At 41.8% G+C, this 27,069-nt stretch overlaps 1 protein-coding gene across 1 annotated transcript in view; it reads right to left on the reverse strand.

Annotated features, from left to right (window-relative positions):
- CSMD2 (CUB and Sushi multiple domains 2) overlaps nt 1-27,069 on the reverse strand; it is a 797,331-nt gene that overhangs the window by 38,903 nt on the left and 731,359 nt on the right. The window contains 11 exon segments of the mRNA XM_064281672.1: nt 2,224-2,412; nt 5,280-5,453; nt 10,886-11,075; nt 11,077-11,121; nt 11,939-11,952; nt 13,117-13,290; nt 14,397-14,591; nt 15,378-15,563; nt 19,934-20,122; nt 21,637-21,783; nt 24,288-24,476. Of these exon segments, the coding sequence (XP_064137742.1) occupies nt 2,224-2,412; nt 5,280-5,453; nt 10,886-11,075; nt 11,077-11,121; nt 11,939-11,952; nt 13,117-13,290; nt 14,397-14,591; nt 15,378-15,563; nt 19,934-20,122; nt 21,637-21,783; nt 24,288-24,476 (1,692 nt within the window).

The raw sequence follows: 27,069 nt of genomic DNA on the forward strand, positions 1-27,069 counted from the left end.
CTCCGCACAGGAGTGGAGAGTCATCACAGAGCACATGCTAAGTGTTTTGTAGTGGGAGGCAGGGAAGAAGAGAAAACCTCAGGCATCTACTAAAGCAAACTTTCTGCTCATACAGCAACTTGGCATTAGCAACCACATCTACCCACCTGACTGTACAGTTTCCATATCTGCGAAGTGAAGCATAATACTTGCTGTTTTAAGAGTTGAATGAGATAAATGCCCCAGCACGTTGTAGGAACACAATAATACTCGTTTCATTCTTTCTTGCCTTTTGTGCTCTCAGTAATTAAGTACAGTTTAGCATCTCTACTAATAGTCAATGAAAAAAGAGGAGACCATTGGCTTTCTGGAATATAGATTATCAGCAACTATTGAGCTATAGGGTCGCTATGAGCCAGAGTCAACTTGGTGGCAATGTTTTTTTTTTTTTTTTTAATTGGGCATTAATCATTTTTTGGTGAGATAATAGCTACCCTAGTTTTAGACATTGGCCTCTACCCGAGGAAGGGCCTCATTCATGGTTCCCACAGATTACGGTAACTCAAATATAAGATCTAAACATAATAAAACACAAGACACAAGTGAGTGAGAATCAGCAGAAATGACCATAGCAGAATTAGGTTCATAAAGACTATGATACTGGAATTATCAGATACAGGATACATTGTAAATATATTTAATATGTTAAGGGTAAAAAAGGAACAAATTTACAGAGAACTAATATACTGTAAAGATAATCAAGCAAATTTGAAAAAAAAAAACAAAAACCCAAAACAGGACTTCTCAAATGTAAAATAAATAATTGAAGACAGAAACTCAAGAACAGGTTAAACACCAACAGACAATTAGTGAACAGTAAGAGAGATTTGAAGAAATTTATCAGAGATGGAAAATATGAGAGAGAGGTTCAGACACATGGAGAATAGTATGAGAAGGCCTAAGTTTGAGTTCCAGAAACAGTGAAGGGAGAGAATGAGGGAGAGGGAATATTTACAGAGATAACAGCTTAGAATTTTCCAGATGCCAAAGAATCCAGGAAGCCTAATGAATCCCAAGAAAGATAAAAAAAAAAAAAAAAAACTTAATCTAAACACAGTGTAGGAAAATTCTGAATTCCACTAAGAAAGAGAGGATTTGAAGGCAATGAGGCAGGAAAAAACAGACTAATTAAAAGGTACAGTAACTAGACAGAAAGTACACTTGTCATTAATAATGAAAGTCTAATAATAAAAGCCAGGAGATAGTGCTAGGAGAGAATAAGTGTCAATCTAGGCTTCTATATCCTGCAAAATTTTCGCTTAAGAACTAGAGAAAATGCAGAATACCAAAGATGGAGAAAAACTATTTTCAAAGGAGTGAAAGAGTGACAGCTGACTTCTCAATAGCAACAAAAGTGGTCAGAAGATAGTAGAATGATTTTTTCAATGAACTGAAAGAAGATAACTGCCAACATAGATTTCTAAATCAACCAAAAATATCCTAAAAAATGAGGGACAAATAAAGGCATTTTCAGATAAACAAAAACTGAGAGCATTTGCCATCATCAGATCCTCACTAATAAAATTCTAAACACTATATAGAACACTCCACCCAATAAGAGCAGAATACATACTCTTCTCAAGTACACGTGGAACATTCTCCAGGATAGATCATATGTTAGGCCACAAGGCCCAATAAATTTAAAAAGACTGAAATCATTAAAAGTATGTTCTCTGACAACAATGCAATGAAGTTACAACTCAATAACAGAAGGAAATTTAGAAAATTCACTAATAAGTGGAAATTAAACAACACATCCCTAAATTAAATGAAGAAATCACAAGGGAAATTAGAAAATTCTCTGAGATGAATGAAAACAAAAGCAAAACATACCAGAACTTATGGGATGCAATGGAAGTAGTATTTAGAGGAAATTTATAGCCATAAATATAAACATTAAAAAAGATTTCAAATCAATAACCTAATTGTACATCTTAAGTGACTAGAAAAAGAGGAGCAAAATGAAACCACAGCAGCAGAAGAGAGGAAATAATAAAGGTTAGAGCAGAGATAAAATAAAGAATAGAAAAACAACAGAGAAAATCAATGACACCAAAGCTCATTCTTTGAAAAGATCAACAAAACTGAAAGAAAACCCAAGGGAAAAAAAAAATTCAAATTAGTAAAGTCAGGAATGAAAACGGGGACATTACCACTGACCTTACACAAATAAAAACTACTTACAGAGACACTGGGGACGGGGACGATCCCATGTGCCATCTCCCTGGCAGCTGAGCACTGGAGTGCCCAGGAGGTAGAAGCCGTGGTTGCATTGGTACAACACCGTGGTGCCATAGCTGAACCTGTGTAGGCCACTAGCATGGACTTGACGAGTGCTGTTCTCTTGGTGCCCAGGATCTGTACAGTTGATGACTGCAATGGAAAGGGTCAATTAGAGGCAGAAACCTGGTCATGAGAATTTTCTTAAGCTTTTAAATGAGAATTCAGAAGTCCAAACCAGCATGCAAAATTTCTAGACCAACACTGGACAATGCAAAGCAAATCTTGCCTGGAAAGGTGAGCTGGTCCTGAGATTCTTACGACTTCTTCCCTCCTTCCAACCTCCTCCCATAGTGGTTAACCTCTTCCTCCCCAGTGGTACCTTGCACAGACCTCTACTGCTGCTTTCACCAGCCTGGATTATGATTTTTTGGAATTCATGAGTTCCTTGAGGGCAGGGATGTGTAGTCTCCGTAGTCTCAACCCCTAGCTCAATGGTTCTCCCACAGCAAAGCTCCCTAATTGTAAAACTGATTAATTTGGATTGACTTGAACAGGGATTGGGCTCTTTGGGAAGCTGTTTTAATCACTTTTAAGAGCATTTCAGGGAGAGATTAACATCCTCGGGGATAAATTTGACATTATAATGTGAAATTTGATGTTATAATGTTAAAGTAGCTTAATTCAAAACCGGAGATTTTTACAGTAATGGCAACGTTCTTAATAACCCATGATGTGTGCTTTTGCTTGAAAAGCATTTTCACACCCATTATCTTACCTGAGCCTCGTACTCATCATATGAGGTGGGTAAGGAAGGTATTTCTTTCTTTGATAGCTGAGAAAATTGAGGTTCAGAGAGGTTGGGGTCACAACACAAGCATTTATTCACTCATGGTGTTTATTGAGAGGTACTGTATGCCGGGCATTGTACTGGGCACAAAGAGCCTCACAGAATTTAGTCTAGAGCAGGGTTTCTTTAACTTGGCACTCTTGATGTTTTGGGCTGATAATCCTTTGTTATGGGGGGCTGTCCTATGCATTGTAGGATGTTTAGCAGCATCCTTGGCCTCTACCCAGTAGATGCCAATAGTAGCCCTCCAGTTGTGACAATCAAAAACAACTCCAGACATTTGTCTCCTGGTGGGGGAGGACAAACAAACAATTATCCTATTTGATAAGTGCTCTGATAGGGGCAGTATAGAATGTTCTGGAAGCACAAAAGGAGGGCACTTATCCACATGCAGGCAGTGGAGTAGGAAAGGCTTCCCAGAAGAAGTGACATTTAAGCTGACACTTGATGGTTGAACAAAAGTCACCCAGACAAAGAGAGGGTGAGGGGGGCAGAGAAGAACGCATTGGAGGAAATGGTGTGTGTGATGCCCTGGGGGGCACAGCAGCACATGGCAGACATGACGGGGGGCAAAGTGGTTAAGAGCTCAGCTGCTAAACAAAAGATTGGCAGTTGAAATCTAACAGCTGCTCCTTGGAAACCCTATGGGGCTGTGGGGTTGCTATGAGTTGGAATAGACTCCACGGAAATGGGTGGCTGGGACCCAGAGTGAAAAGGTATGGCAGGGGGTGGAGAAAGTGGAGAGGAACAACGGTGGCCTATAAGCCAACAGGGAGAGTACACTTACCCTGAGGGCAATGGGAAGTCTTGGTAGGTTTTTCAACTGGGAGTGACTTGATCAGATTTGTACTTTGGACAGATCACTTTGTCAGGGCAGAGAAGGGACTAAGAGGGAGTAGGACTGCAGGCCATGTTTCTAAGGATTTTAGCCCAGCCTTCTGATTCTTAGACTGGTTGGTCCTTGAGCACACTACATGGGGAAGATACTAGAAGAGAGGGGCTGGTTACAGGAGAGAGACAGAGGGCTGATGAGCAGAGTTTCTGAGGAGAAGGGAGGCTGTGGGATAGCGACATCCCAAAGCAGCAGTTCTCCACCCTTTTCTGCCTGAATAGATGATGGGAGAAAGGCAGAACACAAGGTCATGCCAAGAGTTGCTGGGTTCTCTGGAACCTTTTTCACTCAAAATGGCACCTTGAAATGTTAAGAAGGGGTTGTTATTTTAGGACTAGTATGTTGCCTTGGGGAGCCCTGGTGGTGCAGTGGTTAAGAGCTCAGTTGCTAACCAAAAGGTTCACAGTTTGAATCCACCAGCTGCTCGTTGGAAACCCTATGGGGAGTTCTACTCTGTCCTGTAGGGTTTTTATGAGCCGGAATTGACTCGACAGCAATGTTTTTTCCTTTCATCTTGATTTATTAAAAAAAATAATTTGAAAATTTTGGTCCTTTAATAACATTTACATATGAGTTGTGACACACTGTACTCCCAACACTGCAACAAAGAGCCACCATACCTGAGACCCTCAGCCCTCACAGCCATGAAGACCTGAACCGTCTCTGATCAGGACTGGGCAGGCTGGCAGTCAGCCCAGATCTAACTCTCCAATTGAATGTCCTTTAGTCTGCCAAACCATTATAAGTGAGGGGCAGCCAGCCCCATTTGTGCTCGACTGCTGTGAAGAGCCTTTAAAAGCTTTAGCAGCTATTTCCTAAATCATTCCAATAGGGCCAGGATATCCTTCACCCAGTCTGCTTCTTGAGTCTTTGGTTTTCTTTCTGTGTCTTTCTGCCTCTTCCCCTCTCCCTTCATTCTGTCCCCACAGACTCTCTGTTTTTTATTTTTCATTCTAACCATTCTGCTTATTTTATTCCATCAAAAATGGAACTCTATTGGACAATGACAAATTATTTACTCTATAAAATGTAAACAAGGCTGTTTTCCACTTCTGTTTTGAAAGATAAAACTAAGTTTTGCTTTACTTAAATAATGACAGTGAAATTTTATGCAGGTATATCTAGCTATGTGGTTGAAAAAGTTTCCCTTTTATGACCTTTCTTTGTCCCAAGTCTTCCCTATTTGAATCAAAATGCCAGTCAATTCATTGGCTTCTGCTCCTCAGTTACAGGCAATGGAGGTGCTGGGGCTGGAGTGGGAGAGGAAGGATGACTCACTTCTGCAGGTGGGCAGCATGTCGCTCCACTGACCGCTGGCCAGGCATTGGGACCTAGCAGCCCCGTCAGCCACATACCCAGGGTTGCAAACAAACTTGACCACATCATTGAGGTTAAACTGGTTGCCCTGAGTGAGGCCATTGACAGGGTTGCCTGGGTGTCCACAGGTGATTGCTGTAACCAAAACAGAAAATAGGTAAGCCCTCCTATTATTCCACATTCAAAGAAGGTCAACCTCGTCTAACCTGGCATTTCTCATGCCTATCAGGGAAGTTCAGCCCTAAGTCTAATTTTAGTATCTTTTGCTACAAAGATCTTTATTTCCTAGCATCACGTTGCATCTTCGTTGAAGGCATGTCCATAGCTTGGAAAACTTGAGAGAAATCGTTCTATGACTTCCCATGGGGCTTTGTAGGCCTGGGTTGTAGCTCTCTCTGATTCAGGTGGTCAGTCCTGCCTTATTTCCTCTGCCTCTGATCCCCTTGGCCTCTCATCTTCATTCATCATCCCTAGATATACTGATAACCACCAATCAGCAGATTCAGACCAGTCTTAGCTCCTGGGCCAATCTTGACAGAGCCAGAATCAAGGCTTGGTGAAGAGAGCTCCATCACCCTGCTAAAGCAGTAGCTCGGGCGAACTGTGGGGAACCAAAGTTGTGGTTAGGAAAGGTTCCCCACCCCTACCCCCGACTCCTTCCTTGTGAAGGGATCTCCGTTTTAGTGTAGGGCCTGGCCTCTCTCTGTGCTCTTTTACTTACTCTGCTCCAGGAGTGTGGAGTGACTGATCTGCACAATTTGGGAAGAATGAGCCGCCATGCTTGGCTCAGCTCTGCCACTTTCCTCTTAGAACCTAGCTGCCAGCAGAGAGCACATGCTCTCCTCCACTCCTCTAGAGGCAGCCTTTCCCCAACAGTGAAGGGATACCTGCCCCAGTGCAGTGCCACCTGATTGGCTGGGTGAATCTGTCCCATTCTGAGGTTCATTTAAAAGGCCCCATTTGACCCTCACATTAGGCTACATTTTCCATCTTAGCTTTTATCAGCTCTAGCTATTTGTTGAGAATATAGATAGAGGTGGTGGAGTATGGGTCTTCAAAATAGAGGTGAAATCATGAAATAACTGTGTGGGAATGGAAAGGGAGATAACTGGGGACATGTAGAAGGAGTTGGAAAGTTTTGAGAGTCTGGTTGATATTGAAAACCTTAAATTTGAATGTGATGCCAGCTAACACAGTGCCCAGAACACAGGAAATAGTTATAAAGATTTGTTCCTTCTACTCTTGTCTTCCTTTTTCCAGATCCTCCAAAACAGCTGTGCTCCATGAGAGAATGGGGCTTGTAATCTGACAAGTGGTGGCATCACCACCACCACCACCACCACCACAACAATAAAACCAGCTACTTAACATCTATACCAGCCACTGTTTTAAATATTTACATGTATTAAGCTATTTAATACTCACAATAATCTTTGAGGTATTTGCTTTCTATAGATAATGAAACTGAGATCTAGGGAGGTAAACTAACTTGTCATAAGTCTTATGGTTATACAATATATAGTGACAAAACTGGGATGTGAATGCAGGCAATCTAGGGCCAGGGCCTGAGTGCCTAACTACTTTATTATACTGACTTTCAATAGAGACCAGATATAAAATTACATGTATTTAGGTCAGGCAGATATTCTCCATTTAGTCCAAACCCCAACACTCCCCATTAATTAAAACCTAAATCTCTTTACACCTTAAGTGCCAATTTCCAGAAGGCATTTGAATTTTCATCATCTGTATGAAACCAAATATGTTTTTGTTAGTCACACCTGGAAGTGTGACTGAATATAGCTGGATCTTGCTTTTCATAAATCTAATACTTAAGGAGTTACTAAGAGTAATTTTCATGCATTCCTTATTTTTATAATTGTGGTACATATACAGGTAAGAAAACATTTGCCATTTCAACAATGATACTTTGCTTATTAAGTTTTATTACTTTATTGCCCTGTCACCTATATTAAAAACCAAACTAAGAAGAAAAATCAAAAACAAAAACCTGTACTTTATAAGTTCACTTTAAGGAACTTTCAACAGTGAAGAATTTTTTAAATAACTTCCAGGCAGCTAAGGATAATAGTGGCCACTCACATTTAAAATGTCAGATTAATAAGATGAACAATAAAAACCACAGAGAACCCAGACCTGCAGAATAACTAGAAAACAGAGAAAGTGACAAATTTCAAATATCTGTAAGTAGGAAAATAAACACTAAACTCAGACAGAACTATTTCTTATGCTCCTATTGCAAGTCTTTTCGGAAAGCAAGAATATATAAAAAATTTTTATGGAAAAGGGAAGTGAGAAACAAAGGATTTAAGACTGGTCTAAAATCACTGTCAGAAAGAGAAAATCTGCCTTGAATGTAAAAATATTGAAAGAGAACCCTGGTGTGTTAGTGAACTGACTACAGGAAAGGGCCTTAAAAGCGTGTGCGATTCTCCCCTATGTCTTCTGGAGGAAAAATATTAAAAAGAAAGAAGGAGAGATGGAAGGAAGAAACAAATGAAGGAAGGAATAAGAGATATGCTTTTTGAGATTGGGTAGTAAAGGGAAAAAGAAGCGAAATTGGAGGGGGGGCTGGTAGCAAAATTTAGGGATCTGTAAAAGAAAAGAGAAACAAACAAACAAAGCATTGGAGGGCACACACTTTTTCCTTATCACACACACACAAGCTTCTGTCAAAATACAAAACTACATAAAACAAAAAGACTGTATTTTGCTACACTGACTGAAGAGGGTGCTCTTATAAAAAAAAAATTTTTTTTTTAGATAACTCTAAACCCACAAAATGAATAGAAAATATCAGCCTAAATCTATAAAAAGCTGCCATAAGAAAACAGAAAACAATAAAAACATCTCAGTTGATGAAAACCTCGCCAAACAAAACAAAATACACGAAGCAGAAGAAAACTGTAATGGCACTCTAAAACGAATTAGATATTCTCAAATAAGCATTTGGGGCTATGAATAAAAACACCTTGGGAATCAAAAATCAAAAAGTAAAAATAGAAATGGACAAAAATGGGAAGCAATTAGAGGATAATTGATTAAATACAGGAAAGAAATACAAGAAAAAGACAAAACCATCTCAGAAATAAAGACTAAACTATAAGCAGCCCAAGAGAAAATATTCTCAAATGATAATTTAACAAGGAATATTGAAGAAAGTCAGGCAAACAACCAGGAGAATTAAAATTAGATAAAGAAAGTAAAAATGATAGGAGGGAAAAAGGTTGAAATAGAAGATAGGCAAAGAAGAACCAACACACACACAATTGGAGTCCATGAAGAAGAAAAACAAGACAATGGAACAGGGCTAGTATTTAAAACTATAATCCAAGAAAATGCTACAAAAATAAAAGAAGACCTGAATTTACACATTCAAAGGCCCACAGTATACCTGGCAAAATAGTCTTGAGATGGTCAGCTCTGAGGCACATATTAGTAAAAACATTAGGTTTAAAGATAAAGAACAAAGAAGTCACCAGAGCCTCCAGAAAAAAAAAGTCGACAACCAAAATAATCTACAAAAACAATAGAATTAAACTAATATTAGAATTTTTGAGAGTAACATGCCAAGCAACACAAAAGTAGAGGAGCATTTTTTAAGAAACAGAAAGAAATTGTGGCCAAGGATTTTATATCTAATCCTGCTGTCCATTAGGTTTTAAGGCACAGAAAAACACGAATAAACATGCAAGAACTTGAGGAATATTATGCAAATGAGGCTTTCTGGATGAATTTACTAACGGTTGAGCTTTACCTACATAAGAGATAGCTGGGAAAACTTCGACAGCATTGGTGAGATTTTAATATATTTAATGGTAGATCTAGGAGTAAAAAAAAAAGTTGGAGAAAAGGGTGGAATAATAATATACAAATGCTATAATAAATGTTTTATGTTCTGACAAAATATAAGTCATGCAACTAAAAATGAGAGAAGGAAGGGGAAAAAGGAAAAGTAGAATAAGCTTATTGATTGTTGTATAGTCAGTAGGTGAAATTCAAAGGATACCATTAAAAATTGATAAACCACATTAAAAAAAGTTAAGAAAATGGACTAATGGCATTTAAATGTTATCAGTACAAAAGTAAATAAGAGAACAAAAACACAAACTTCCCTAAATACCAAAAGAAATAAAAAAAGCAAAGAAAACATATAAAAAACCAAACCGTTGCCATTGAGTTGATTCCGACTCATAGCAACATAGTAAAAACCAAACCCACTGCTGTCAAGTCAATTCCGACTCATAATGACCCTATAGGACACAGTAGAGCTGCCCCATAGAATTTCCAAGGAGCACCTGGCGGATTCGAACTGCTGACGTCTTGGTTAGCAGCTGTAGCACTTAACCACTACGCCACCAGGGTAACATATAGTACAGATAAATGCCATAAATATATTTTACACATAATAATTACATAAAACATGACAGAACTGAAATTAAACATATCAGTCATATGAATACATGTGAATGAGTTAAACCCTCTTGTTATAAGAAAAAGATTTTCAAATTGGCTCCCAAGGCAAGAACCAACTATGCTGCATATAAGAGACACACCTAATTTGGAAAGGCTAAAATAAATAGGTGGGCAAATGTATATGAGGCAAATGGAAAAAGAATGAAAGTAGGGGTTGCAACCCTAATATCAGAAAAAGTAGCATTCAAACCAAAAAATACTAAAGAGATAAGGAAGGACATTTTTAAAGGCTACAAACTACAATTTTGCAATACCTAAATAATACAGCAACTACTTTATGTAGCAGAAACTATAGGAGATGGAAGGAAATAGGAGCCCACTAGTAACAGGAAAATTCAGCACACATCTCTCAGAACAAAACAGGTTAAACAGACAAAAATAAGTAAGAATATAAAAAGACATAAATGACATATCGTAAGGTAGATCTTGTATGTGTGTATACACATAAATAAAGATATATATAAACTTTACATTCTAGTGCCCCTTCTTCCCAAGTGCGCATGGAACATTCCTAACAATTTATCACATATTAGGTCACAAAGAAAGTGGCAATAAATTCTATAAAGTAGAAATATATGCAGTGCAATAAAATTGGAAATGAAAAACAATAGGAACAGAAAGGCCCTTCCACCTGAAAATGTATTTTAAAAAGCTTCTATTAAAAAGCTCCTGCAAAAGGGGAATTAATATCTAAATTAGAGAATTTCTAAAAAAATAATAAAAACATTACATATTAAAGCTGTTATCAGAGGATAGTTCAGTTATAAACACACTATTAAAAATCAATAAAAATGAAAGAATGAGAATAAATGGATTAAATTTGCAACTTGAAAGCCAGAAGAACAAAAAAGCAAACTTGAGAAAATACAAGAAAGAAAATAATAATGATGAAAGAAGTAATTAATTAGCAGAGAACTGAAAAGTGACGGATGTAACGATCACATCTTTGAAAAATTAACAAAATGTACAAAAAAAAAAAAAACTTCCGGGTAACCTAATCACGAAAAAAAGGCAGAAAGTATATTTTGAATCTGAGCCCCATGACTAGGGAGAGTGGACAACATACTTACGCACACAGAAAGGGGTCTTGCCCGACCAGTGATGATCCTGCTGGCAGATTCGCACAGACATGCCGATGAGGCGGAAGCCGGCGTTGCACTGGTATACCACGCTGCCCCGGTAGTTGTAGTTCTCCCCATTGATGTGTCCATTCACGATGGGCTCAGGAGTCCCACAGTGTCCAGCTTTGGCGGGGGATGGAAGAAAAGAGTAAATCAAAGAAAAGCTCATAGAAAGTGAGGTGCAACTTGGCCAGGGTGGAGGGACACAGGCATCGTGGGGAAAAGGGCCAAGGTACGCAGCCACCATATGATGCTGAAAGGTTTCAGCAGGGTTTCCAGACTAAGACGGGCTAGGAAGAAAGGCCTAATGATTGATTTCCCTAAACCAGCCAATGAAAATCCTATAGATCACAATAGTTTGATCCACAACTGATCATGGGGATAGCACAGGACCTGGGGGTTTTGTTCCATTGTGCATGGGGTCGCCACGAGTTCATGGCAGCTAACAACAAGAACACAGCCACCCACTGTTTTTCCTATCTTACCCTAAAAGTAGCCATTCAGGAGTGACTTCGGGGATTCTAGACATGATAGAAACGGTGTTGAGGAATTGGCAATATCAAATCCCAGTGCTGCATCCAATTGACAATATATGCCCCTGGCCATCCATCTCTGGGCTTTAGTTTCTGTGTCCACACATGAGTGAGAAGTTATCATTGTTACCTCCCTGTCTCAATGATCATGCCCCTCTTTATCTCATCAACCCACATTTATTGAGCACCTACTGCATAAAAAAAAAAAAAAAAAAAATTTTTTTTTTTTTTTTAACTGCACAGTGCAGGGCAGGGTGGGGGCATCACCATGTGCGTTAAGGCAGTCAAAGCCTTGTTATGCTGAAAATATCCATGTAAACACAGACGGTTTGGCTAAATTCATTCTTCCTTATCCTTGAGGGGCGAGGAACAAGGACAAGATAAACCTAGGTGAGTTATTAAATGGGGTTTGGGTAAAGTGTATTCCTGGTATTTCCACCAGAATCTTTTGGCCCTGTGTGGAAATAACCTTTGACTGTGTTCCTAACAGGGGCTTGAGATAGTGATAGGTCAGCACTACTCACCCTGGGACAGACCATTCAATCCATTCTACTAGCTTTGTATGGCTGGGACTCTTCTTTGAACTTAAGGGATCCAAGAAAGGAGTGAGAGAAAACTTTAGAATCTAAAAAGGGGTAATTCTCTGGCTTAGGCAGGGAATGAAGTAGCCATGGGGGAAAGGATAATTTTGTCCTTTTGTAAACTAGGTTGTTTAATGTCTCTGCCATTTGCTAATTATACACACACACACAATACCAAATAACTAGCTGCTGTTGAGTTGCTCCTTACTCATGGCGACCTCATGTGTGTCAGAGTAGAATTGTGCTAAATAGGGTTTTCAATGGCTGATTTTTTTTTGTAAGTAGATAACCAGGCTTTTCTTCTGAGACATATATATATACACACACACATATACATACATATATATATATATGGAGCCTTAATAGTGTAGAGCTTGGCTGCTAACTAAAAGGTCGGCAGTTCAGATCCACCAGCTGGTCCTTAGAAATCCTATGGGGCAGTTCTACTCTGTCCTATGGGGTTGCTATGAGTCGGGATTGATGGCAATGGGTGTATAAAACCAAAACGAACCCAGTGCCGTTGAGTCGATTCTGACTCATAGCGACCCTATAGGACAGAGTAGAACTGCCCCACAGAGTTTCCAAGGAGCACCTGGCGGATTTGAACTGCTGACCCTTTGGTTAGCAGCCGTAGCATTTAACCACTGCGCCACCAGGGTTTCCAATGGGTGTATACATATATACATATGTACACATACAAATACATATACACATACATACATATCTACTAATATGTAATATAGAAGGTATTTTTAAGTTATATTACAGGAATGTGTCTCTATAGGTGCCCAGAGATACAAAACATCTTCCTGATCAGAACCCATCAAAGGTTTTGTCTCATCAGACTTGAAGCTCTTCTCATTCTTTTGGGCACCCCCAAGAGAAGCTAGTCCAGAGTTTTAGTCGTAGCAGATACCCAATAATTAGTGTTAAACAGGTTTAGATCAAGCATTTTATGACAGTAGGTAAAATGATACTGCTGAAAGGTTGGACCCCAGCTTTGGAAAAAATCTAACCTGTTCTGAGAAGGAAAAATGGGCAGTATAGGCCTGGGGTGGTCACTTACCAAGGCAGCGGACTTCAGAGCCACTCCAGAGCCCATTGGCCATGCACTCCCGCACCCTGGAGCCCACCAGTGTATATCCAGAATTGCAGGAGAAGATGGCCGTTGCTCCGTAGTCAGACAATGTTCCGATGCGGTGTCCGTTGGGGGGGATGGGGAGCTCTCCACAGGAAATGACTAAAAAGATCACAAGATACTCAATAAGCCAGCCTTAAGGGGAGGGACAGGTGCTGTGTCTGATTAGCCAGAATAATGACAAAAAAAGATCTGTTAATCTTACTCTACTGGAACGCACTAACCAGAGCTTGGGTCATGACACTGGATGCGTGATGTTATACTGCAGCAGAGATTCTCAACTGCTGGTGTCGCAAGAAGCACCTGGGGAGCTTTAAAAATGCCAGGCTCCACTCCAGACCCATGACTCGCAATCTCTGGAGATGTGTGTATTTTTCAAAATTTCCTCAGATGATCTAGATGTGTTCCCTGGTTAGAACCACCAAACTAGAGAGATGGCAATTCTGTGGTATGCTCCTAAGTGCCCAGGGCTGATGCTGGAAATCAATTTCAATTTTGTTGTTCTTTTCTGCTGGGCCCAGCAGCAGCCTCACATTCATTCTCAACACCATTGCAGATAGCCACCAACTAGCTGGCCTGTGAGATGAGGCCCAGTTGCCAAGGCTGCATTAAAATATGAGTGGCTTCACTGAATGCTGTTGTTACACACTCATGACTTCTTTCACTGTGCTGTATACATGGTTCTATGCCATGGTGGAGTCTGTACTATGCTGCATTAATAAAACAGTGTCTTGAGTTATAGGTATGAGATGATACCACTCCTTCTCCCACTCAGTCCCACATCTCCCATTTCTCATTGACAAGCTATTTCCTTCTACCCCTTTATGATCATTTACCTCCTCTATGCCACTCCTGCTGATTAATATTACAAGTATTGTAATGGATGCTGTGGTGTGCCACCCAGATCTCCCTTTGGAACCTGTGGTACCAGGTATATGGTAGGAACCTCATGAATGTTGAACAACTGAATTAGTATATGCTTTCCTAGAGAAAGGCAGCTTTTAATGAGATGACAAGATGCCAAGAAGTACTTACTTAAAGGAGCAGGCATTTTCCCAGATCCTAATTCTAAGTAAGTATCCAAAAGAGATATACTGCAACCCCAGGTGATAGCCCTCCTCTCCCTGTCACACTTTACCCCCTGTATGAGACAGTTCAGGGGTGGAGGCACTGTGACTAACTTGCCCACCCTCCCTACCCGGGCTTACTTTGGCAGGTGGGCAGAGAGTCTCCGAGGCTCCATTTGCCATTGGCCTGACAGCGGATGACCCTTTGGCCAGTATAGTAGTAGCCAGGGTCACAGATGAGCATCAGCTGGGCCTGGAACTGGTACTGTGTCTCAAAGATGAGTCTCCATCGGCCATGTTCCACACTGATACTGCTGATGTCGGGACAGGTCACAGCTGGAGAAATAAAGGGAGGAAGAAGGATCAATTAATTAATTATGGAAGACATTGGCAAAAGCCCAGAGCTGGAGACTGGGAGATCTTAACACAATAATGATGAATTCAAGAATCTGCAGTCCCTGGGCGGGTTTGGTAAGTGAATGAAGTGGGTTGAGAGGGGAATATGGCAAACTGGGGTGTACAGGTTCTGGAGAAAAAAGGGAGGTGGCGCTCAGTTAACACTGATGGTTGGATATGAGACTGACGGTTCCCTTTGGTTGGATTTTCATCTTTCAAGAGAAGACAGAAATCTAGATATTTATGTAAAACTGTCCAGTTTTAAAATGTTGGAGAGTAACTCATAATCCAAAAAAAGCACAGTTTAGGTTCCCAAGATCCCGTACCTTTGGAATGGGTATGGTCCATTAGGCTTGTGTGACCTTGGTCTTAAAGTTGAACTCTAGCTCTGGCAGTTTAGAGTTTTGCGATTAAGAAACACTCATGCAAACTTTCTGAACTATAGTTTCTCCATCTTAAAAGGGAATGGATCAGACCATTCCTAAGTTCTATGATGGTTTATGGAAACATCTCCGGGCACAATGGTCTATCCTTGCTTTGAGATGACTTTTAAATTGGAACCCCAGTGGGCAGAGGACACCACTCACCTGTCTCCTCTTCTTGAATCCCTCAGCCTCCATGCATCTGTTTTCTCATTATTGGGCCTTTTGCTTACTCCTTGTAGGAACCTTTTCAGCCGCTCACCCAGCCCCTCCTTCCACCAGCCTCCACCATCCAAGGACTCACCAACACATTGTGGGGGGATGTTGTGGTTGCTCCACAGGCCTGTCTCCAGACACTCCACCGTGGCCTCAGCCCCTGCCTGGAGGTGGAAGCCTTCACTGCAGCTGTACACAGCCTTGGTCCCCACTGTGTACTCCTTTCCAAACACCATTCCATTCTTGGGGGCCTCAGGAATCCCACAGGAAAGAGCTAGCAAAGGGGAAAAACATGTCATGAGGATTTCTGGGTCAAGTAGTGGTCTGAAAACTTATTTTTTTTCTTTCCTCTCCCTTAAGACTTCAATTAAATGATAGTAAATAACAAATAAAAGGGGAAAAAAACCCTCATTAACAGAAAAGAAAATGGGAGAATAATCAGCAGACAAGAGATTACAGAAAAATCTTTTTGAAGATGGAAAGCAGACAGAAGTGTATTGATGGATTAAATGGAGCAAAGATGCCCCAGCCCAAAATACACAGGAGGGGCTACAGAGTGAGACCAGTTCTCCTCTATCCCTTCCCACAAATACAGTGTAGAAGCAGTAGGCATCCACTCTCTAAACAAAATACAGAGGGCTATTCTTTCCCGCTTACAAAGGAAAAACAAACAAACAAACAAACAAAACTCCCTTGAGAGAATTAGAGCTGGTAGGGTAGGAGCTGTGATCTCAGAGTAAAGCTCTTTTAATTCTAGGATTTAAGGGCTTTCAGTATAAAGGCTGCCTCTCTACCTGCTCATCTCTGCTACCTACTCAACTCAGTTTCTTATTCATGGGAAAGACCTAGTGGGTAAAAATATCTGTATAAAATGACAGCAAAGGTAACCTATATCTGCTACCTGGGACAATCAACCTAGTCTTTTCTTTTTAAAAATGAACAATCAAGGATCACTACACATATGAAGAAAACCAACATCATGGAAGAGAGAAAACAAATAGAAACCCCCCGCAGGAAACAGCTAATTCAGGAAACAGAAAATATATAATTTTAAAACTTCTCATCAGTAGTCTAGTGAGGAAGTCAAAGTGACACACTGCATTCACAAAATGAGAATGGAGTGCTTAGAAAAATAAAAAAGAACAAGGAAGAGCTGCTTTAAATTAGAAACATGAATGCCAAAATAAGCATTAAACAGAAGGGCTGGAAATAAAAAGTTAAGGGAAATTTCCAGAATATAGACCAAAAACAAACAACAAAAACAAAAGAAAACCCCCCAAAAACAAAAAAACCCCCAAATCCTTTCCCTCCCCCTCCCCCCCAAAACACTATTAATATTGGCTAACAATGATGCCAGGTGCTTCTAAAATTTTAAGACCCAAGGAAAGGCATAGTGATAGGGCTCTATTACAATGTGGGGAAGGAAGGACTGCCAGAGGAGAGGGGCTGGAATACCAAGATGGAGGAAGGATTCAAAGGATGGATATGGGAGCAAAAGAGGAGGATAAGAAAAACAGAAGGAATGACAAAATAAGGAAAATGATACTCTTCTGATATCTAAATAGCAAGCCTTTGAGCTCCTCAACTAACTGCCCTGCTTCCTTGAACCCCTTGGGAAAAAAAATACTTAGAATCCTATTGGCATTTTGCCTGGAGAGTCAATCTGGATAAAACAGGTGAAGGCAGTGGGCAGCAGCCGCTTCTCACTGGCCCTGGGCTGGCCCCTCTCTTGTGGATAACTAAGAGGACAGGGGAGAGTCTCCCAGCCTGAATGACTAGAAGCTGGAGCCTCATGATTTCCATGCGAAACACAATCCCCCAAACCCAGAGTCAATCAAGGAACACTTCCTGTGGGTAGGAGAGAGGGGAATATAGTATTTGAAGCCTGTGTTGAGAGGAGATCTCTGAGGCAAAGGCTATATAGAGTGAAAGAATGGGCGGGGGTGGAACAGGAAGGGAGGGAATAAAAGATAAAGGAGGCATAGAATCAGATGGTTTGAGAGCCTCTACAGAGATATATTTGTAGGTAGAGAAGTAATGGTTTGGAAGAAGCAACAGGAAATTGGAAATTGGAAGAATTCCAGGTTCTTCCTGGCCCTGGGTATGCAGGAAATGTGGGGATTAACACCCTCCCCCTCGTTGTGCAGTGATTGAGTGCTCAGCTGCTAACCGAAAGGTTGGTGGTTCAGACCCACCAACTGCTCCTTGGGAGAAAGATGTGGCAGTCTGCTCCTGTAAAGACTACAGCCTTGGAAACCGTATGGGGCAGTTCTACCCTGTCCTATAGGGTTGCTATGAGTCGGAATTGACTCCACAGCTATGGGTTAGTTAGTTAGTTAGTATGTACTTGAAAGGGCCACAGCATATGTTCTTAGGGGAGAGCCATAATCTCCAAGGAGGCAGGAAGTGAAGACAGGCTTGTGGGTGGTGACCAAGGGCATATGCTTGTTAGCCATGGAACTAGGATTACAGAGAGCACAGTGGGAGGATGGGGGTGGGGACGGAATGAGGAAACATAGAGCACTGTCGGGATAAGTGGACAGAAGCCTGGTGGTGCTTAATTTTGGGTGGTGATGAAAAGTAACAGGGATGAGAGGCATAGTAGGTTACAACTGGCGCTCTGGAATAAAGGGATGTAGATGTATTGATGTAGTTAGAGATGCGAAGACTGAAGCCAAATGACAAACAGTATTTGTGGACAGCCTCTGGGGCCTTTGCTTAGGGCTTCAAGAAGAATATTAGTAACACATTCTTTCTGTTCTTTGAGAAAGCTTTGAGAAGACTGTGAGGATGAGAGATGATAGGTGTAATTAAAAAGTACTTCACTTTAATTTTTTTTTTTAACCTTAATGGGAACCAATGAAAAATAAAATCAAGCAACAATGTGATTTCCTGTTTTTGTTGATATAGTTGACAAAGGGTTTCTTGTTTTTTTTTCAGTGCAGTACATGTTGATGAGAATGTGGGAGAAAAGGCAACTTTTACTTGCTGTCAGTGGAAATATAAATGAGGACAAACTTTTAGGAGGGCCATGTGACCATACGTATCAAACCCCATAAGTTTTGCATAAGTTATGCAAACAAATAAGTCTTGGAGGAACTACAACCAGGATGCTTCTTAAAAGCAAGGATGTGAGATTTTGTCTTGCTTACTTTGAACATGTGTATCATCATGGGGGACCAATTGCTGGAGAAGGACATGCTTGGTAGAGGCTCAGCAAAAAAGAGGAAGACCCTCAACGAGATGGACTGACACAGTGGCTGCAACAATGGGCTCAAAGAGCAATGATTATGAGGATGGCATAGGACCGGGCAATGATTTGCTCTGTTATATATAAAGCCGCTATGAGTTGGAGCCAACTCAATGGCACTTAACAATGGACAACAAATGATTCAACAATCTCATTTCTGGGAATTTATTTTGAGGCAATAAATATGCATGTTCATAAAGATGGAATTATAAGGATTTTAATAGCAGCATTGTTTATTGTAGCAAAAAACAGAGAAATCATCTACATGACCAACAATAGGATGATACCTGAATAAACAACTGTCTTCGCATACATGCTTGGCAAACACTGGAATTAATGATGAGGAAATGTATTTAATTACACGAAAGTTGTGAACAAAATATTAAGATCTTTGTATACTAATGACCCCATTTGGAAACAATATATAAAAGGCTGAAGGAAATGTGCCAAAATGCTAACAGTGGGGATCTCAGGTGATGGGAGTATAGGTCATTTTCACTTTTTCCTTTGCAATATTACGTTTTTTTTCAGATTTCTAGTCTGAATGTATAGTCAACCAGTTGCCGCTGAGTTGATTCCGACTCTTGGTGACCCCATGTGTGTCAGAGTAGAACTGTGCTCCATAGAGTTTTCAGTGGCTGATTTTTCTGAAGTAGGTCACCAGGTCTTTCTTCTGAGGCTCCTCTGGGTAGACCCGAACCTCCAACCTCACAGTTAAAAGCTGAGCACATTGTTCCCAATATACTCTGAATGGATATTGCTTCAAAGAAAAAAGCCCATCAGTTATAAAGGGCAACGCATGCAAACTAGCTGGTATATAGCAGGTGCTTGATCACTGATGACTGTAATTATGGTGAAGGTGGTCTCAGCCCTAACTCCGTCTGCTCCCTCACCTCTCGGGACCTGGAGCTTCAGTCAGCTGGAACTGCTTTGCATAGGTTATGATTTCTCCAGATTCTAAGCCTTTGCACACACTCTTCTTGTTGCTACAATATTTTCCTTGCCAGTGGCTGGCACAAAAATCCCTCATCCTAAAAGTCAAAGCCCAAGCATCCCACTCTGGGAGCCTTCCCTAGCTGCCCAGAAGGAGGCAGGTCCATTCTTAGCTCTGGGTTCCCACACTATCCAAACCATACTCCTGCTGCAGTGCTTCCTTACTCTGTTGTGCACTTATCCGCTTATGTAGCTGTCCCCCCACTGCTCTGAGACTGCATTTTATGCCTATGTATAACCCCAGGGCCTGCGATATTATGGATCCTCAATAAATGTTTGCAAAAGAATGAGTCAATTATCAATTAGGAAAACCACATTTGAAAGTGATTGGTGCTGGGACAAGCTCAAGATGGGAGTAGGATTCACAGCTACCCTGCCATTCCCTCCCGCCTGCCGCTCACCTTGACAGAGAGGAATGGCCTCACTCCACAGGTAGTAACCCTGGGGATGCCGGGTACAAATGGCCATACTGTGTCCCACCAAGCGGTAGCCGGTGTTGCAGCTGAAATGGATGGAGCCTCCAGGCTGGGTGCTGGTCTGGCCCAGGATGAAGCCATGGAGCAGAGTCCTGGGCAGGCTGCAGTAAGGGGCTAAACAACAAGATGAGGCTAAGGGAACCAAGTACACATAGGAAGACAGACCTGGTGGCTTTCACCTTCCCTGGAAAGTCAGGGCCTGTCTTCCCCATGCCAGACCTAGAGCTCATTAGAAAGGTCTAAGTGGTTGGTACTGAAAAACAGCCAGTCGGTTTAGTAAAGACAAAACAAAAGAAAATAAAAACCAACTACATCAAGTATGGGGTCCCCTTTGCAGCTTGAAGGCAGCACTGGTTGTCCAACTAAGGTCAGGCTCTTGAATCCATTCAGCTCCCAAACAAATGGGGCACAGGCGCCTTAAGAACCATCAGTGCAAAGGTTTCTTTCTCATTATTAGGAAACTGAGGCCTGAAGAGTTTCAGTGACTTGTCTAATAATCATCATATAGCTAGTTAGGGACAGAGCTGGTCACTGAACCTCGGGCACTTTGTCAAGACTCCACCCTGCCTCTCATGCCCACAGAAGGAAAGGAGGGTTTGGATCGACTCTGCAGAGACATGGACTCAGAGAGTAAAGATCCATTCTTCTCGGACTTCCCTCAGCTTCATCTGGTTTGCCCCCTCTTGGAAGCCATCACCTAGGGTTCCTTAAGACTGGTCAAATGGGTTGGTTTTACAAGTAGATGACCCATGAGAAGAGGTGCACTGAGATAAGTGGGACTTCAGGCAGGTTATAATCAGACATCTCTTCCAGTCAATATTCTTTAAAAATCTGTCCAACACTTGTTTGGAATGTAGGCCAAATGCAGCCAGGGGAAAGAAAGAGTACTGATAGGAGTTGCTAGTGGCTCTTCGGTCTCTCCCCATGCTCTCAAGCAATGCATTTCTGCCTTCAAGCTTGCAAAGCCCAGCCATCAAGTTTACTGGACCCATCCTCCTTCAAAGTGGACATCAAGCCACTGATCAAGTTTTCTCTCCAACCACAGGCAGTAAGTAGTTCCCATGATGGGAGTTCACATAGATTTTATTTTCTCCATCTCATTTAATTCCTAGTGTTATTTTTTATGTTCTTAATAGATTGCTGTCCTTTGATCTTAGTCTGTCCATGAGATATGACTTTCAGAACAGAAGAGAGGCTCATGGACTTAAAATATAGCCCATCCTTTGCTGCCTACCAAACATTTGCCAGCTGGAGATACCCATGTCTTAGGATTTTTCAGTTTTAAAGAACATTTCAACAGTGTTAAGGATAGGATCGCCTTTAACAAACCATATGTAATAGTTAAACTTATCCAAAAGACACAAGCTGGATGTATGAGAAGCAGGAGAGAGGAAGGAGTTTAAAAGAGAGGAAAGGAATAGAAGAAGTGGAGGTAGAAAAATGGCAGAGACCATTGGTACAGCTTTGGGTGAGAGATTTAGAGGAGGAGAAAGGCTGCCCAGTCCCCATGGAGGAGCTCTGGCTCCTTGACCAGGAGATGGTCCAGGGCTTATTTGGGAATTTTGGGTGAGAAATGTAAGGAGCTCAGGAGCTATAGTTCTTCTCACGAGTCCTTGTGTTTTACTTACCTGAATAACGAATCTTAAAGCCCTTCCGATTGTAGGCGTGGTCAGATGACCAGCGCAGGTACACAGAGTTGCTCGAGCTGGTGACAATCAAGGGTGCTGAGTAATTTCCACTGAGGGCTTTCAGCAGAGGACTTTGTCCTGAGGGACCTGGGGTGAGAAGGACACAGGATTACAGAATATCACAGCTGTCAAAGATATTAGATTAGACAAGCTGCCATCAAGTCATTTCCAACTCATGACAACCCTATGTATGACAGAGTAGAACTGTGCTCCATAGGTTTTTGGTGACTCATTTTTAGATTGCCAAAGCTTTCTTCCAAGGTGCCTCTGGGTGAACTTCAACTGCCAACCTTTCAGTTAATGGCCAAGCATGTTAACTGCACCATCCAGGGACTTATTTCTAATATAACCATCTGCTGTTTTTTTTGCCTCCTCACATGAAGGCTCAAGGTGGGTCCAGTGCAATCCAATGTAAAACGGAAGTGCTACATTTGGGATCAGGCTCAAGCGGGTCCAGAGAAGCAAGCTGAACAAGTAAGCTGTGGTCTGGACCCTCTTGTAACCTGCCATGTTGCACTGACACTTTTCCCTAGCTCATATCTTTGTCTTCATGGGGGTAGGGGATGGGTGTTCCCTATAGCCAGCTGACAGAGGAGGAGAAAGCCTGAGCCTGGTTCACAGAAAGGTTGGCTTGGTGTCTTAGTTATCTACTGTTGCTATAACAGAAATACAACAAGTAGATGGCTTTAACAAACAGAAGTTTATTCTTTCACAGTTTAGCAGGCTAGATGTCCAAATTCAGGGTGCCAGCTCCAGGGGAAGGCTTTTTCTTTCTCGATGAGCTCTGGGGGAAGGTCCTTGTTATCAATCTTCCCCTGGTCTAGGAGCTTCTCAGCACAGGGACCCTGGGTCCAAAGTATATGCTCCGCTACTGGCTCTTCTTATTTGGTGGTAGGAGGTCCCCCTGTCTCTCTGCTGACTTCTCTCTTTTATACCTCAAAAGAGACTGACTCAAGATACAACCTAACCCTGTATATTGAGTCCTGCCTCATTAACATAACGTCCTCTAATCCTGCCTCATTAACATCACAGAGGCAGGATTTTACAACACAGAGGAAAATCATATCAGATGAAAAAATGGTGGCCTAGCCAATCATGGCCTAGCCAAGTTGATACACATTTTTGGGGGACATAATTCAATCCATTAACACCGGTATGTGGTTACAAGCCAGAAATGGCCTCCTGCTGCACTATAGCCCTGCTTGGGGGTGGCCTTGTAAGACAGTGGTGAAAGGAAATCCTTCCAAAGGGCAGAGCTTTGGGTAGTGCATTTGGTCATTCAGTTTGTGTGGAGAAGAAAGTGGCCTGAGGTAAGAGTGTACTGGACTCATGGGCAGTGGTAAACAGCTAAGGAGGTTGGTCAGGGGCCTGGAAGGAGCGAGACTGAAAGATCAGGACAGGAAGATCCAAAGAAGAATCATGTGGATGGACCTATGTAAGTGGGCAACAGGTGTGAGAATCTTGGTATTGCACATCCCTGCCCACCAGAGAGCATTCACTGTGGAAGAGGTTCTAAACAGCCAAGTGGATGCTATGACTCAGCCAGTAGGTGTCAGCCAGCCTTGGTTACTGGCCACCCCAGAGCTTTCACAATGTGCTCATGGATGGAGTAACCACTGTGGCAGGTCTTAGTGATGCCTAATGCCTGCCATGCACACATGGGTTACAATGACAAGTGCCCAGGCTTTCATGTCAACGGGTTCTGAGTTCCAACTCATGGCCTTTTAGTCTTTTCTCAGATCATACCTTCTTACTGAGGCCTACCCTGACCACTCTATTTAATACTGCTGCTTGCCCCCTCCCTTACACTCCTAATTCCCTTTACCCTGTTCTATTTTTTTTCCTCTAACACCTATCACCTTCTTACACACTATCTCATCTACACGTTTATTTATGCTTACTGTTTATTGTCTGCCTCACCCTGCTATAATGTAAGCATTATGTTCCTTGAAAGCAGGAATCTTTTATTCACTGATATGTCCTAACCACTTAAAGAGAGGTCTGGCACATGGTACCCAAACCAAACCCATTGCCATTGAGTCGATTCTGCCTCTTGAGGACCTCGTGTACTACAGAACAGAACTGCTCCATAGGGTTTTCTTCACTGTAATCTTTACGGAAGTAGATAGCCAGGCCTTTCTTCTGCAGAGTGGCTGGGTGGGTTTGAACTACCAACCTTTAGGTTAGTAGACAAGAGCAAACAGCTCGTGCCACCCAGGGACCTTCTGGCAGGTGCACAGTAAATGTTTATTGAGTGAATTAGTGAAACTTGGCACAGCTACTTCCAGGCAATGTAACCTTGGGTGAGTAAGTTACTTACCTTCTCTGAGCCTGGGTTTCCACTATATAATGGACAATGATAAAGGGTGGCTGCAAGCATTAAATGAGAGAACACCATCAAAGTGCCTGCTCTATGGCTAGATGCTCAGGTCATGTCCACATCATTTGTAGTACGGATGCTGGCCATGACTGATGCTGGAGCGTTTTTCCTGATCAGAGAGAGCATCTCTAATTCCCAAAGAGGACTGGGTTGAGCAAAAGCGATGAGGTGTGTTCCTCTCTCTCTCCACAGGTTCCCTGTGGTCACTTACCATCAAAGATTTCAAACTCGTCGTACTGCTTCTCACTGAGGAAGTACTCCACCGTGAGGGAGATGTTATACTCGGGCTCCACTCTCACTAGCCAAGAGCAGGTCTGGAACTGGGGATAGCTTCCAGGGTAGCTCTGACTCAGGATCACGCCTGTGGAGTCTGTCAGAAGCTCATTCGTTGGGCAGTGCACTTGGAGAAAGAAAGAGACAGAAGGTACATGAAATGGAGATGGAAGTAGAGCAAACACATGTCCTTTTGCCTGGTGCAAAAGACAACTATCAGAAAACCAGTGTTTAAGCACATCCAATCAAGACCCCAACACCCATCACTACACTGCTCCACGGTCTGAGGTGTCCTCAGATCCTGAGCCAACATTACTGTAAGGCTGGGACTCCGGCCTGGCCAGCTGGTTGGAATCACACGGTAGCTCAGATGCAGGCTTTGGAGTAGACGGGGATGTACATCTATACAGACTACAGTGAAATATTTCCAAAACCAAAAGCGTTCACCTATAAAATGGGTCTGATTTGTAGGAAGACATTATTGGGCAGAGGTTAAACACATGGAGTTTATTTTTTTATATTTTATTTATTTTTTAAAATTTTATTGTGGTGAAATATATATAAGAAAAGGCTTGCCGTCTTAGCCATGTTTTAGTGTACAAATCAATTACGTTCACCCTGTTACATTCCATCACCACTATCCATTTCCAAAAAGTTTTACATCACCCCAAGCAGAAACTCAGTACTCCTTCAGTGGTAACACCGTTAGCACCTTCCCCCAGCCCCTGGTAGCCACTATTAAACTTTTGTCCCTATGTCTTTGCCTACTCTAGAGATTTCACATAAGTGGGATCACACAATATTTGTCCTTTCGTGTCTCATTCCACTCAGCATAGTGCTTTCAAGGTTCATCCATTTTGTAGCATGTATCAGAATTTCTTTTTTTTTATGGCTCAATAATATTCCATTATATGTATATGCCACATTTTCTTTATTCATTCTTCTGCTGATGGACACTTGTGTTGTTTCTACCTTTTGGCTATTGGGAATGATGCTTAAGCACATAGAATTTTGAGGTAAACATTCCTAGTATAGCCTGCCTCTGTCACTTACTATCTATGTGTGTTTTTATTGTGATAAATACATATGTAACAAAGCATTTGCCATTTCAGCATTTTCTTACATGTACCATTCAGTGACGTTAATTACATTCATCACACTGCAACCGTTACCAGTATCTGTTTCCAAATTTTCCCATCACCCTTGACAGAAACTTATGTGGCTTTGAAAAAATTATTTCCTCTGTGTGCTGGCTTCTTTATCTCCAACACAGAGAGATAACACCTATCTTACAGAGCTGCTGTATTATATGAACTAATACATGCAAATACTGTAGCACAGTGCCCATACGCGTACATCCTCAATAAATGGCAGAACAGAGTTACATACCAAAAACCAAACCCATTATGTTGACTCAATTCCAACTCACAGGGACCCTGTAGGATGGAGTAGAGCTGCCCCATACAGTATCCAAGGAGCGCCTGGTGGATTTGAACTGCCAACCTCTTGGTTAACAGCTGTAGCACTTAACTACTACGCCACCAGCGTTTCCATAGAGACCATATGACCCAGCAATTCCATTCCTAGGTACATACCCAAGAGAAATGAAAACATATGTTTGCACAAAAACTTGTATATGAATGTTCATCACAGCATTATTCGTAATAGCTAAAAAGTGGAAACAACCAAAATGTCTCATATATTGATGAGTGGAATAAACAAAATGTGGTATATTCATACAATGGAATATTATTCGGCAATAAAAAGAAATGAAGTGCTGATACATGCTACAACATGAATGAACCTAGAAAATCTAAACTAAGTGAAAGAAGCCAGTCACAAAAGGCCACATATTGTATGATCCCATTTGTAGGAAATTTCCAGAATAGGCAAATTCACAGAGACAGAAATTAGATTGGTGGTTGCCTAGGACTAGGAGGTGGAGAGGTGGGAAGGAAATGGAGACTGACTGGTAATGGGAAATGGGTTTCTTTTTGGGGTGATGAAAATGGTCTAAGATTGTGATAATGGTTGCACAAGTCTGTGATTACAATAAAAACCATTGGATTGTACACTTTCAATCGGTGAATTGCGTGGTATGTAAATTACATTGCCATAAAACTGTTATTAAAAAAAGGGAAAAAGGATCACAGCTGGAGAAGCCAGAAGAAAGCATGAGGCTAAGAAAGCAAAGCCAAGGAGATGGGATCCAAGCAGACACAGAAACAGGGGCAGACATGAGAAAGTGAGGCTGAGCAAATCAAGAGGGTTCTGGAGCAGGACGAAGCTAAAGTTCCCTTTCACTGGGGGCCGGTTGCTTCATGGGTGGGTGGGTCAGCTCAAAGGAAACACGCAGATACCTGATTTCTCAACGTATTCGGCAGCCTAATTCTGGGGCTTGTGTCTCCTCTCCTTCTCACTAACAATCCATATTTTGGATTCTCCCTACTCTGGCTTTCCAAGGGGCAAGGGAGAGCCTGACTTATTTCTCCATAAACCAGTTATGGTCGAGTCCACCCTGACTCATGGCGACCTCATGTGTGTCAGAGTGGAACTGCACTCTATGTGGTTTTCTGTGGCCGATTTTTCAGAAGGAGACCATCAGGACTTTTTTCTAGTGCGCTTCAGGTGGACTCAATCCTCCAACCTTTTGCTTAGCAGCCAAGTATATTCAATGTTTGCCCCACCCAGGGGCCCCTATTTCTCATGTTGTTGCTGTC

The sequence above is a fragment of the Loxodonta africana genome, chromosome 3 (genome assembly GCF_030014295.1).
Source record: "Loxodonta africana isolate mLoxAfr1 chromosome 3, mLoxAfr1.hap2, whole genome shotgun sequence".
NCBI lineage: Eukaryota > Metazoa > Chordata > Mammalia > Proboscidea > Elephantidae > Loxodonta > Loxodonta africana.